Raw genomic sequence first — 14,595 nt, forward strand, 5'->3', positions numbered from 1 at the left:
AGTAAAATAACTCAGGGTTTACAAGGTCACGCTGTCTTGTAGTGAGGACGCACTGGGGATTTGGAGCTGGAAGTATTTCCTCAAAGGCACTGTGTTGGGACTTCAATAAAGAAAAAAAAACAGAAAGTTATAGATTGCACAAGCAGATCTACAGGGGAAAATAAGTGCATTTGATTGGAAATCAGTGCATGCCAGGAATCAGGATTCAAATGCTGCTTCTAAAGCCACTTATAAATGACCAAATGAGAGACTGAGGCGAGGTGGGGAATAAAAACATCCACATTTACCACGCATCACTTTTTGTGATTTCTTGTTTAAGAAGTGAGTGAATGACTAAATTTGCTAGATTTTCAGAAAATGGGGAAATATTATATATTTAGCATAAATATATGCAGAACAGCCAGTTTTGTAAAATATGTAAAAGAAAAATGTTAAAATAATCTTTTATTTTTATCACATTTATCACATTTCTTAATTTCACATTAAGAAATGTGAAAAATCAAACTTTTAATTCCCAGGTGAAATTATATCTAAAACCAAAGTCAAATATGTGAACACTGATGTTTACCAGTGTTCATGTCGTGGGGATTTCGTTTTCTCTGATATGCATTTTCATGTATTTCTTGCTAATAGTTACAGTGAGTTGAAGTGTGTGTGTGTGTGTGTGTGTGTGTGTGTGTTTAGCAGAAATCTTTCACTGTCTTTAAAAAAAAAAAAGAGTCAAAGAAAGAGAGTAAATGATTCTGTGACTAGAAAACCTACATAACAAAAACATGTAACGGTGGTTATGGTAACTCGTCCGTTTCTTGCTGCAGGTTTTATGCGTCCCTTACATACAAAATGTTGATAAATAAGATCTACTTTAAGAAATAGACATTTAAAAGGAGCTCCACTTTCATTTATTTTAAAGAGTCTGTTGAGGGTTAAAGAAATGACTGAACTGGTGATTTTCTTAAAAACTAAATGTATATGCCGCAGAAGGAACATAATCAGATTAAAAGCTGGACCTTACAGTGTCAGATTATGTTATAGCAATAAAATTTAATATTTATTTGAATGTATGTTTTTACCAGGGGAGAAAATAAATGGTAAACAAGTAAGCTTTCTGTTTTGTTGCATTTAATATAATCTAAAAATTTTTTTTTTAAAAATCTGCAATATAGATAACTTTTTTTTCAATATTATTAAATGGTGCTAATCAATCCCAAAGTAGTTCCATGAAGATGCTTGAATTACATTATAGTCTTAAACTCCAAAAAAAAAAACAATCTGCAAGCAAAGCACACAGTTAGATATTGAAAGAAAACAATATTTCCATTGACTCGCATCCAGCGATACTTTATGAAAATTGATCAACAATTTCATTCCTGGAGCCATCTTCAGAAGGACAAGATGAAAAGACAGCAAGGGAGGTGGGAGAGCAGAGAGTAAGACTTTTATTGCCTACCGTAGTAAGATGGTAAAGTTCCTCTTGGCAGATATTTATTGGGTTAGTTGAGTCCAGAGAGAGCTTTAACATTGATTGTGATCATTAAATATATCCGCTTGAAATGGCAACATGGCATTCCTTCAGTCAATGGAGCCAATAGGAGCAGAACAAAGGCATAATCAAATCAATCCTCTCATAATTATTCTCTGAAAGGTGAAATTAATCACAAGAAGAAATAAAAACAATAATGGAAAATGAAATGGTGTGTCGTAAACAATTACTGCCTAAATTGAAATAAACCCAGTGAAGGGGAAAAAAAATCAGCTGTAAATCCAGCAAATTAAAATAACATTTCAGAGTATATTGGTTATTTGGTTTACACTGACTTTTCGGTTATTATACCGTTGAGCAGTCTGTGTTATTACGGGAGAGAGCGATAAAGGGACGGGGGGAAAAGAAGAGGGAGAAACTAGGAAACGATGTGGCGTGGAGGGGGGGAGAGGGCGAGTTGAGTCCAGGGTCAAAGGATCAAGGTGCGCCTCTCATGAAAGCCATGATTCTCTCTTCTTCCTGCTCGTAGAGAGGAAGTGTAGCTCATCGATTAGCTATCAGATGATTCCGATACGGTCTGATCGATAGGATGAAAGCCAGGCAGGACCCTCCCTTGTCCACTCAGGGACCCACCCAGAGATCTGCGGTCACTGCACTGCAGACCACCGCAGACATCAAGCTGTTTGTTCACCACCAGAGAATTCTCCTTTTGTCTCCTGTCCAGTTAAAAGCTTCCTGAAATAAATTTCTCTTAAATGAGCCAATAAATTATTCAGGCAGTGGTCACACACAGACATGGTAAATAGGAAGCACATGGCAAATTCTCCATTTGCATTTGCATATCTGACCATAGTAGTGGCAGCATCATGCTGCGGAGAGGCTTTTCTCCAGCAGAAATAGGGGAAAAAGTTAAAGTTGGTTGGTAGACGAAAGGAGGTAAATATTGAACATATCGAATGAGAACAGTTTATAGCAGTTCAAATCAAACCATATTCATGTGCTCAAATGACCAAAATCAGAGTCCAGACAACTGAGGGTCTGTGAATATTACAATTGATGTTCATAGAATGTTTCCATCCAAAATGATTGAGCTTCTTCAACTATTCCCAAAAAGTGGACAAAGATTTCAGCCTCCTCATTTCCAAAGGTGGTGCAGACATACCACTAGGCTTGGAGCTGTGATCGCAGCTGAAGGTGGTTCCAGGGTGACTGGATGCAAAGTGAGCATGGCGTAATTTAGAGATTGTCATTTGAAAATTCAGAGAAGTCATGTCTACTGCAAAATGTATAAAAACATTCGAGAAGCATGGATACTTTTGAAGAGTTGTACTGTCTTTCTGCCATCACTGTACGACTGAGCATTAAAGAATAAGATTAATAATACGTTTTATCAAACGTAAACAACATGGAGATCTGTCTGCAACCATTTTGTCAGATCATCCTCCACAGAGGTTCAGGTAGAGGCTCAACAATCTGCAGGGTTAAAATAAAACCTTTTATATTTACTTTTAAAAATATTCATAAAATGTTAAGAGCCTAATCAGCACCATGGACAGCACTCATATACATTTTTTTTCTGTACAGTTTAAAACTAAAATAGTGTTTAACTGGACTTTATTTAGCTAAGTTTCTTCTTGAGCTGTTTTCTAAAATAAAACTGTCATTGGAAAAAAAACAACAACCTTTATTATATATTCTTATTTAATTTTCAGGTGCAATCCCAGTCGATTCATAAGCAGGAAAACTTAGTGAAATGCTTTCTGAGTGTGAACATGTCAGATGCTGCTGATGTGGGTCCAGTGGTGTGAAAGGACTATGATAAGACACCTGCAGGACACAGCAGCGCTGCAGGGCGGTCACTTTTCCTGGAATATTATTTGCTTCAAGTTTAAAAGTATTTATGTTTTTATTTTTTTTAAAGGATAAAAATACATTTAATCTTTTTATCTAAAAATGACTTAGGTTATTGTTATTAATTGTGGCTTTGTTGCTCTTTTTACTCACATTATCTGAAGTTTCAATAATGTGATTGTTTGCATCTAATGTGTGCTTGAGTGCATAACATGTATGTATTAAGTTATTCCTCACCTTCCTACACAAATATCACCCACTAACGACCTACAAAATGAATGCACTTTTAGAATTTCGTATTAAAAAAAACAAAAAAACAAACAAACACATGGATTTGTTGAATGTTTTCCCATGTTTATTTTTTTCCCCTTTCTTCTTTTAATTTCAGATATTATGACACTGGACTGCTGTTTTATGAACAACCTACGGCACCTGGACTGCCATGAAGCACAATGTCTCAAAAGCGACTCTCCCTCCCAGCGGCTTCAGGACAACCCGACCCAAATACAGAGGCTCAACATTAAAGCTCACAATTTAAAAACGAAACGACAAACTGAAATCGCAAATTCTCGTACAACAAGCAAGAGGAGACACAGAGAAAACGAAAGACCCCGGTACTTGTAAATAAGACTCTTACGTAGTGGTAAAACATCATTCCATAAATCTCCAAATTGTAATTCAGATTTAGTATGGAAACTCTAGTTTGACCATAGCAAGAAGAAAATTAGGACGCCCTCTACAAATCAGGTGGATGTAAATACTGTACAGACAACAAGTAAGGACGCTGATAAAGATTAAATTATTGCAGAATAATGTAAATAGTCATAAGAAACATACCTCTAGTGTGTTTATATATTCGTAAGGGTCCTGCGCTCACTACTTTTTATTTCTCAAACAGTTTAGACTCCAAATCTCGGCAGAAACGTCTGCACCAAAGTGGCCAAAATGATACTGATTACAAAGACATTCAATTGGAAGATGATATTTCTTATATAGCCCCATAGCTGCAATCCGACTCTAAGCTTACTCATGAACTTTGTGTGGTCAAAGGGTTACAAGACGACAGCAGGAAGAAAAAAAAAACAAATAAAACTTTTCTTTCTAAGTTCTCCACTTCCTACTATAAAGTACCAAAAGAAAGTTACACCTGAACTTAAGCTGTAAATGAAACCCCCTCCTTACTGTGTATGTAGCGTGTTTTAGCCTTGTAGTGATGTGACATATCCATGCGGACCTCTGTGGTTTGGCAGTTTTTGTATAGTGCAGTCAGAGTCTTTTATTAAGTTCACCCCCCAAGTCAACATCAACAGCTTCCTCTTTGACTTCTTCCTCACGCCATCCTGGACCTCAGTCCGCTAGAGGGACTGGATCCCGACCGATCGCTCCGCAACCAGGCGCTCACTCAGCTCCCACAGGCCGGCGGCGCTGCTCAGATCCTGGGCTTGGTTGGACGGCTGGCAGCGGAAGCAGTTGTTGAAGTACATGCCGCCCAACCCCTCCAGCTCCGGGGCCACTGCGCAGTACACCGTGGTGGCAGCACCTTGTTGCTGTGGACGGAAAAAGAAGAAAAGAAAAGAAAGAAGGACACAATAAGTGGCACTGAGACGACTTAGTTGGGTTCATCCTGCAGGAGGAGACAAAACATGGAGAACTCATCTATTCGCACACAGACATTCAGAGGTGTCCTGTCCAGAGAAAGGCTGAACGGCAAGCGGCATCCAGATATCTTTTATGAGATAAACGCAAACATGCAGGGAGTCCGGGAAGAGGAGACAGCAGGACCGAGCAGCCACAGGAAAAATAAAATAAAAAGACTTTCACACACAAGCTGTCTCACCCTACTCTCAGCCCAATGAGGACTGCCTCGAATAGACATAACTGTACATATATCCGTGTACATATATTTATTTGTTTATTTACTTCTCTACCTGGCATGTACAGGACTTCATTGTGAAAACTCCAGATGCGCAGACGCAGTGGGAACGGGTAAAAGCATCTCCAGTCTGGACGGGAATCGCCACTGAAAATGCAGCTTTTATGTAAATAACACAAAAATAGGTTTCAGTGGAAATGAAGATGTATATTTTCACACTATGTGTACAGCGGTTGAGCCAGGCTTTTAAAGTTAAATATAAGCGTTGGAAATTATGCAAGAATAATTCTGTATCTAAGTTATAAGTCAGTAACTTATAGAAAAAAAAGAGCATTTCTTTTTTCCTGTAAGGACACACACACACACACGCACACGCACGCACACACACACACACACACGCACACACACACACACATTCCAGAAGGCTTCCTCACTAATTTCCTCTAAGTACATTTATTTATGAGCGTCATAAAGTCTTAAACTCAGAAACTCACAGAGTTTTATGTTGTTTCTGAAAACTGAAAGGGTGCATGGGCGCAACCTGCTAAGTTTTCTAACACACCATGTCCTTTCAGGCGGTAATTAGCGGGGATATTCTTAGAGGAGGTGGTGGTGGTTGTGGGGGGGAGAGATTTCTGTGACATTTGAAAATGAAAGTTGAATAAACACGTCAGAGAGAATTACACACATAACCCGACTGCTCAAAGAGGGATCTTTCATGTTGCGGCTCCGGCTAAAAGCTGCTGTGACAGCTTCCCTGCGAAACACCCGAGGCTGGAGACGACTTCTGTACGACCACATGAAATGGCTTGCCCACTTTATCTCCCGATRAGAGTGATGAGAGTTTTAGCACAGAGCACTGGCACGCACCGAGACGAGCCCATATGCGCAATAGTCAAACACACAAATATATACACGCATGCATAATGGAGACGCGTCACATGCCAACTGTTTGAACAGCTTCATAAAGCAGCTGTGAGGCTAATACACATGAAGTGAAAAGATTCTGGTTTTTAAAAATAAATATGTGCAAAATGCATATGCAATAAACAAAGCAGGAAGAGGATTTTTAATTTTTTTTWWAAATTTATTTAATCAGTAGAAACAAACTAGCTCACAGACAACCCCCTCCTGTAAGCTGTGTGTTCAGATCCACACAAGGATGCGACCCCGCAACTTTGCAGCAGCAGACTGAGCGTGTTTGAAGCGGTGTGTGATGAGCGAGCTGGTAAACAGCAGATGAAACGGCCGCATCTCTCTGTGCGCCGCTGTCTGTCTCACCTGCCAGCCAGGCGATAACTTCGTCCACGTCACATGTCAGCATATCAAAGCCGCTTAAATGCCAAGCAATGTCTCCGAGTTACAGGTTCACAAGCGCTCGGTCTAACTCATCTYCCTCACCGAGGGCATCTGATTTAGCTCGTCTGAGAAGCAAAACCGCTTTCAAACTCGACAGAGGAGTTCGGCGCTGCTGGGCTTTGTAGCTGCTGACGCACCTTGAACTYGGTTGGCTTTCTGAGCGGCTCAATTACCAAACACTACTCCAGTAACAATTTCAAATGAAACTTTTAGAATCTGGATTTTTAACATTCTTTGGAAAGCAAACCCAGAGTGTGGCAGTGCAGTTTGTGCCAGATAAACTATTACATAGACTGCTTGTACAATCTTATTGGTGTTTAGCTCAGCCCCACACCACTTGATCTTGTGACCTCTGTAAGAGATAAGGCTGATGAGATTAGGCATTAACATGCTTGGCCACCCACCGCAGCCATTTATCATTGTGTGTGTGTGTGTCTGTGCATTTGCAGATAGGATAGGCAAGGTGTGTGTGAGGTAGAAGTACGGGCAGCATGAACAAAAGTCTTTTACACTTCTTTTTTGCACAGAAATGCAAATCTTTGTGCATTTATGGCACAGGCGAGTAACTGCTCATGAATGAAAAGAAGAAGAAAGACATGAAGAGATCGAAGCAGATGGWAAAGAGTAGCCATTTCCAACCCATCTCCAAGTGCAGATGAGGTCTGTAAATTTAGCTGTCTGCAAACTTTCGGTGTGTCTTTATCTTCTCCGGCTAAATGTTAATCATTAACTTGTGTACAGTACTTTCTGAGAAACATCCTTGGTGTTTTGCTCTTTTCCAACTAGAGCTGTGAACTTGAACTCGAGATCAATTCAGGGAAGGTTTAAAGCTGAGCAAATGAGACATGTAAGATTTGTGTGGAATAGCGAGAAGGGAAAAAAAACTTCCTCAATGAAAATATAATTTTCTGAAMAAGCAGCCTGCTGACAGTTCACAACCTAAAACATTTTTACTCTGGTCACCCCGGATAATTTCTTCAACAGATAAGAACAAAGCTTTAATTGCAGCTGAAGAGTTACAGCAACTTGCAAAAGTATCCACATCTCTTGAACCTTTTTCACATYTGTCATGTTACAATAACCATAAACTTTAATGTGTTTTTATTTGATAGATTAATACAAAGTTGTATGGAGGGAATCTGTGAATATGAGATTTTAGGTCTGCCAAAAATCCACAATCTGGACTTTTATTGGTCACTCCTGACACATGAATACGCTTTGATTTGAACCAATCTATTGTAGCTGTGGGTTTTGTTCCCGCCTCCTTGCTGAGGAAAAACAATACATTGACTTTCCCATGTTTCACTATCAGGATCATGTCCTCAGGATGACACCCCAGATGCAATTTTAGTTTTACCACATCAGTAACTTTTGATGGCAATTGGTTGCATTACATTTTATTTATGGACATCCAAGTAAAGCGGGCTAAAACCAGTGGATGTTACTCTGTCAGATTTCCAGATTTGTAATTTTTAAAATGTTGAAAGTCAGTAATGTGACAAAATGTGAAAAACCTTAAGAGGTATGTGTCTTTTCCAAAGCACTTAAAGAAATTAAGTTAAATATGCTGAGTAAAATAAAGTTTGAACATCTGGAACATTATAATGAACCTAACGGGTCAGAGTCTTGAGTACGGCGTCATACGCAAAGATTAATAATCTAAGGACAGAAGACAAAGCGACAGAAAACGTGCGCCAAAATGAATCCAAAACTTTAGCAATATGCAAAAGCAGAAGCTAGATTACAGCAAGACAGCAAACCAAAAGAGTAGGATAGAGAAAGACCTGACAGCAGGTTCTGTGTAAGCTACTTCTGTGAATATCTGCTTTTTGTGGATAATAAACAACGTTACTGAGGAAATATACCCTGCAGTAACAGTGTTTTTTTTTTTGTTTTTTTTTGTTTTGGTGAGCTGCACAAGCCTGCATTACCGTTGAATTCAGCACTGCAGTTCTGGAACAGCTCTGGGACCAGATCCAAGTCTTCCAATCAAAATATTGACCCAATATCCAAGAACCTCATGTCACGGACTGGCAATAGAAATGTCCTAATAAAGCGTTRAGCAATAACTAGGAGTCATACTGAGCGTATTCGCAAAGCAAAAAGGTGCACGGGTAAGATGCTTTGTCGTTAAATAATCCGTATTCTTACATTTGCCGCGTTTCGTTTTGTCTCTTCATCGTCAGAGTTGTACTCAGCTGTACAAGCGTTCTCTGACCCCTATGCATGTGACCCCCCTTCCACCCCCCACATCTGTAGTTACAGCATCAACCTCTCCCTCCGACCTGAGTGTAAATAAGCCATCTCTGTAGAGCAGTCTGGTTTTGGCCTGTACATACAAACCTGTAAATACCAAAGTCTATGCATGCGGAAAACCTTGCAGTTCTTTCAGGTACTTTTATAATCCCTAAATCCTCACATAGCATGCGCTGAAAGAAAAGTAAAAACAAAAAAAGTAGAAAAAAGGTAAAAGAGTTAAATAAAAAAAGGTAAAAATAAATACATAAATAAATAAATAAATAAATGAGTTGATATTATTGTCAGGCAATATCCTCTCTTGGACAGTGTGTGTAGAGTCTTCCTGTTTTCTTACTCCTGTGGGTGGTTCTCTTCCATTGCCTGTCCCGTGTTTCTGCTCACCATCTGTGTCAGTTGTTGTCAAGTTGGCATTTGTACAGTGGCAAGGGTTGAGGCAGAGGATAGAGAGAGAGAGAGTGAGAGACACGAGATAGGGGCGGCTTTTAACAGCTGACCCCTGTGATGGCCCTCCAGTTCAGCGGCAGCACTGAAGCTGGCAGAGCGATCCGTGCCCACGACGCAGTTTTAGAAGCTGCTTCATGGCACCGACTGCAGATCATTACGGCAAACGTCCATGCTTGCCATGTCAACGCCCTTTGCATATGCAGTAGGCATTTTTATTATTTTTTTTATGAAAACTTATTTTGATCTTGGCAAGCTTACAGAAACAATAATCGAGTGCCGTTCTCTTATTTTTTTATTCAAAATCTGAATAAAAGTGTCGTGAAAATGACATGTTTTTTCTCCTCATCGACAGAAAGCAAATTCCAAATTTGGTGAAATAAGTTATTTTCTAAAATTAGGTGTAATGTGGCTGCAGTATGTGTTAGTTAAAGCAATTCCTGGTTTTCAGCCTCAGTGGAGGGATGAGGAGGAGTGCAGTTTTTGGTTCAGCCCTCTGCCCGGCCTTGTGGAGTAGCTACCCCTCTAAGTGGGACTCTGATCTGATTGTGATTCTGTTTCAGGAATGTTTTTTTTTTGTTTTCTTTTTTTTTTGTTTTTTTTCTCTCTCTCTTTCCCAACTTGTGATGTTTAAGATATATGGAAGTGTCTGATTTTTAATCTGTGCTAAAGATATTTTACATTTAATAAATAATCACTGAAAGCAAACCCAAGTGCAGATCCTTGTTTGYCTCARCCATGGGAAGCCCTCTGCAAGCTGACGGCTCAACTGAGCGTGCCTGGCCTCGCAGTGGTAGGAATCCTGGGTAATTCGGTCCCCTCTCAGATAAACAAGCTGTCCATCCATTCAGCTTGCCCACTCAACCAAGATGAAAAGAGATTAGCACTCACAACACCTCCACACACACTTTAGAAAGCACCCTGACACTCGGCAGTGAATCTGAAATGGCCTCTGTGACCCCGACTGTGGTRCACCAAAGCTCAGATTAGGATAGCGAGTTAGCATTTCTGGTCAGTGTGACTCCTCAGAATGTTTCGTTTTTTTGTGTTGATGCTTCAAAAAAGTTTAAAATGAAATTCAAAATATTTAGAATTTGCTTCATGAAAGCCAGACACCTTTGCAATCACTGAATATGATCGCAATCAACATTTCTTTAAGCTTTCTGAGGACAGCATTTTGTGCTGGTGGAAAATTTCAGGCAGGCGTGTTTTTTAGGGAATTAAGTCTTAGTAAAACCTGAAGGGTGCATCGTCTACCCTACGAAAAATAATAATCAGAAACACAATAAAGGGACAGACAGTAAAGGGTCCAGCGTGGTCGGACCAAAGTTGAACCATCAACGTGTGGTCTTGTGGTTTTTCGATGTTCGTTTTTGCACAAAACTTTTCACGGTACTCAAGACACGCCGAGCCGAGCTCCTCCTCCCGCTGCAGTGGTAAAACATGTCATGGTGTTTTACCACGTGTGCTGGAGAAGTTTGCCAGGGGGCTTGTGACAAGAAGAAGCCGACGACAAGAGGCTGTGAACAAAACAACATGATTTTTGTCACATAGCCACAACAATGAGAACTGATTTTGACAGTTCGGCTTGACCATGCAGAGCCCTTCAGAATACATCCACAGACACAATCTGAAGACAACTAAAGGGACTGAGTTGGAACTGGGACTAAACAGCTGTGCAGCCTGAAGAAAACCACTGATTAGTGAGACCAATCAGGAAGAAACGCTTAAATTTCCCAGAGAGCAGACAGACAGGACTCCTGAGCAATGGAAGGAGGTTGTTTAGTCAGATGAGTCCAGAGTGGTGAGGAAGAGCAGAGAGCAATGCTCCCATCATGTATATATGCAGAAATACATTTGTGACTTTGCTAGAGGCAATTCGACAAAATATTAGTATTACTTTTCTTTTGGTCCATAAGGGAGCGCCTTAGTCCCTTTATTTACCTCAGCCAGCGGCAGGAATGGCTTGGTCAAAAGCTCAAAGCMTCTTCATCACAGGTCTCCCCAGTGATTAGTCTACCTCTGGTCATCTRTATGGACTAAACTATATTTCGTCTGTCCATTAGCCCGCAGGCGGACGGCTAATACTCACCTAAAGGCAGCACGCTCCCCCGAGGAGCATTAAGGGCAGTATAGAAGGACCAGCCTCCTCCCACCCGCATGGTTCTCAGACCTTTACTTCATCACGAGGTTCAATCTCTCCGTCTGCCTGCCTTGCCCTTCTGCTTTTTAGCTCGGCTCCTTCTTTTCCATCAACTATCTCCAGATCCCTATTCGCCTGCAGCCCCATCTCCCCTGGCCCATAACTTACATGACCGGCCATACCGTGTTTCTGTAACAGAGGTCTCCGGGGTAAACGATTACAGTATGACATCTTTGAGGTAAATGGATCCCTTTCCCTGGTGTCCCAGATCACAGATGAGCCTTGTTGCCAGTCTTCATTTCTAGGCAAGCGGTAGAGGATGTAGTAGAGGATGAGAAAGAGAGAGGAAGGAGCAGAGGGGGAAACTCTGCAGGAGTGACAGGAACMCAACACAAAGCACCCCCCACCACCACCTGCCAAAGCACGATTACTCTCCCTTTCTCTCTGCGGCCCTCTACTTACCCAGTTTGCACCTGATAAGATCAACATAGTGTCAGTCATCAACAGCCTCCTGCCACACGGTGATTGTTCGTCTGTTACATGCGTGTGTAAATGTGCAGCTCAGTGCAACATTGCTGCATACATTTAATGCACCCCCCCACACACCGCCACCACCCCCACCATCGTGTTTAAGGAAACAATAGAAGAGGAAGTGAGAAATGAAGTGGAGGGAATGCAAAGGACAAGAGGAGGAGGGGAACATTAAGGAGACAGAAGGGACAAAGAGAAGGCGCAGGAAAGCAGGCAGGAGAGAAGGTAAGGGCGACAGGACACGGGGCATCCAAGGGGAAAATGATGGGGAATCAGAAGGACTTGCGCAACGACTGTGAAACTATCTCATTTTTATCCTGAGAGGACTTCCAAAGGGATACGCACAACCTAATTATTTTCCCCTAATAAAAGCAACATATGCTAAGACAATAAAAGGCCTTATTGGACACCTATTCATTAAAAAAGGAACAGTAAAAAGTGTGGGACTCTGGTGCAGGGATTAGCTTTTAAAGGGGCTTTTTTTTTTCTTCCTGGAAATGGCCTTAGTCCTCCTTTAGGATTTCCATATGGGTGCGTAGCCCACCATAAAAGATCTGAATTATACATGAAGAGGACTGGCTGCTTTATTGGCTGTGATCTGCCTTTTCGCTCTCACCTAATTGCATCAGTGCAACACACCTGTATATGAATGCTACCAGGCGTGTAGCTTAAGGTCAGGGATTTTTCAGTTGTAAAGTACATATAGCTAATGACAAGCATTCAGCAGCACCAAGATAACCTATAAATCACAAAAGTTTGTTAAGATAGTAACATGCAGTTGGAATAAGGCATGCTGGTGACTCACGGCTGACAGTTTGACACGGTGAAGTCATTACTCCATATGGTCAACGTACTGTAACTGTCAGTATATTTCTATTATGAGCACAGCAACGCTGTCTGTGTGTCGGTATGTGAGTGTGTGATGAGCTGGTGTAATAGGGCCACACACAGGTGTGTCTATGCTCACCTCTTCACTGATGCACCAGCTAATTGGTCTCCTGCGGCAGCCTGACATATTCACACACTGAAAATCTCTCACACACATACAGAGTCAGGTGTGTGCATCGACACATACAGGCAAGCGTAGTGCGCAATAGATATATCCACATATACGCAGACTGTGTAAATATGCACAGACGTCCAAACATAACCACGCGTATGCCTACATTCGCTGGCAGCCCGTAGAGTGTATCTCCGAATCTACTCATTATCACAGTGCTGACTCTGAATGAAGGATGACACCTCAACAGAATGCTTCTGCTGTACATACAGCTGCTTTAAAGGTGCAAGTAAAGCTGTAAAAACCACCGACCACAAAGGAATACTGAAATAAAACACGCATATTATGAGAGGGGATGCACTTGAGAGCCAAACACCCAAGAGCTGCGTGCAAAATTCCTCCCCCACACACCGTTAAAGCACGAACTAAGCTGTTTTTCTTTACTGTATAATAGTGGAGATGATTGGAGCCATCACTCAAAAAGCATGCACTCAGCAGTGGACAAATACTGAGAATAGAGTACAATGTCAAAATTGTTACTTTTAAACTATTATTGCTGTACAGGGAATTGGACAAACTTAGAGAAGAAAGCATTAAGAGTATGGGCAGGCAAATGTCATCAATAGAGGCAAAAATAAACATCAACCAAAAACAAACTCTTTGAAAAGTTGGAAAGAAAAATATCTATTATTTCCTCCGTATTCAATCTTTCAAGCACGATTTTGGTCTTTTAACTTTGGCAACTGAGACAAAATACATAATTTTTCAGAACTTTAAGTCACGTTCACTGAACCTTTTTGAACCTACCGAGTACCACTGCTTTCAGTAACCAGGTTTATAATGAAGCGATTTATCATAAGATACTCTGCCAAGTTCTATCAAGCAAACTAGTAATTACTTCTACCAAACGTCTGGAAAGTTCAGGGAAACTTTTCAGAAAGTTCCAGAAAACAAAATTTCAGGAAAGCTACATACCCTCTTAGTTCTGGGACAGTGTCTGTCAGTAGGGTCCAGGAGAGTACCTGCTGAAAGTATCTGGTGAATTCCCAAATGTAACCTCTAATTTTCAGAAAACAACTTAACTACCAGAAAATAACATCAGAGTTTTCTGGATAGTATCTGGTATGTGTGTTTTTGGAAAACATGAGTAAGTTTAAGGAAAATATTTGGCAAGTCCTAGAAAAAACTTTATAAGCTCCCAAAAGAAACTTCTAAGTTCCAGACAATCTCTTTGAGAGTTTAGGAACACTGGTAGGTTTTCCAGAAAAGCAACTGGAGAACTCTAAAAAGTACCGGCTAAGTTCCAGAACGCATTAAGTAAAGACTTCATGTACTTTCCTGGAGAAAGCGGTAAGTTTCTGAGAAGTAAGGAGTACGTACGTTCTATGAGAGTTTATGTACTGGACAAATTCCTGAGAGTAACTTCATGAAGGTTCCAAGTAGATTCCAGAAAAGAAGCCAAATTAAACTACAGGCTGTGTTATGTGTGTTACATTTCTTTATTCACAAACTTTACTGTATGTTCATATTTCTTGTCTTACCCAGGTGGCTGGAAAACACCACTGCCAGGTAATCTAAATAGCTCGGTTATTCCCTTTCCCTTAAAGCACCAATTCTCCTGCCACCCTTTTCCTCATGGTGGGGGCTTAGAGAGAGAG

The 14,595-nt window shown here is 40.8% G+C and overlaps 2 protein-coding genes across 2 annotated transcripts in view; one reads left to right on the forward strand and one right to left on the reverse strand.

The window, feature by feature from the left end:
* The window catches only part of LOC103466047 (transcription factor Maf), a 47,398-nt gene extending 42,984 nt beyond the window's left edge, over positions 1–4,414 (forward strand). Inside the window, exon 3 of the mRNA XM_008411351.2 lies at positions 3,720–4,414. The gene's annotated coding sequence lies outside the window, so the exon portion shown is untranslated. The remainder of the gene's footprint in view (positions 1–3,719) is intronic.
* The window catches only part of wwox (WW domain containing oxidoreductase), a 156,450-nt gene continuing 145,519 nt past the window's right edge, over positions 3,665–14,595 (reverse strand). The window contains exon 9 of the mRNA XM_008411349.2: positions 3,665–4,878. Within this exon, the coding sequence (XP_008409571.1) occupies positions 4,687–4,878 (192 nt within the window). The 3' untranslated portion in view covers positions 3,665–4,686. The remainder of the gene's footprint in view (positions 4,879–14,595) is intronic.

Source organism: Poecilia reticulata, linkage group LG6, assembly GCF_000633615.1.
Source record: "Poecilia reticulata strain Guanapo linkage group LG6, Guppy_female_1.0+MT, whole genome shotgun sequence".
In the NCBI taxonomy this organism is placed as follows: domain Eukaryota; kingdom Metazoa; phylum Chordata; class Actinopteri; order Cyprinodontiformes; family Poeciliidae; genus Poecilia; species Poecilia reticulata.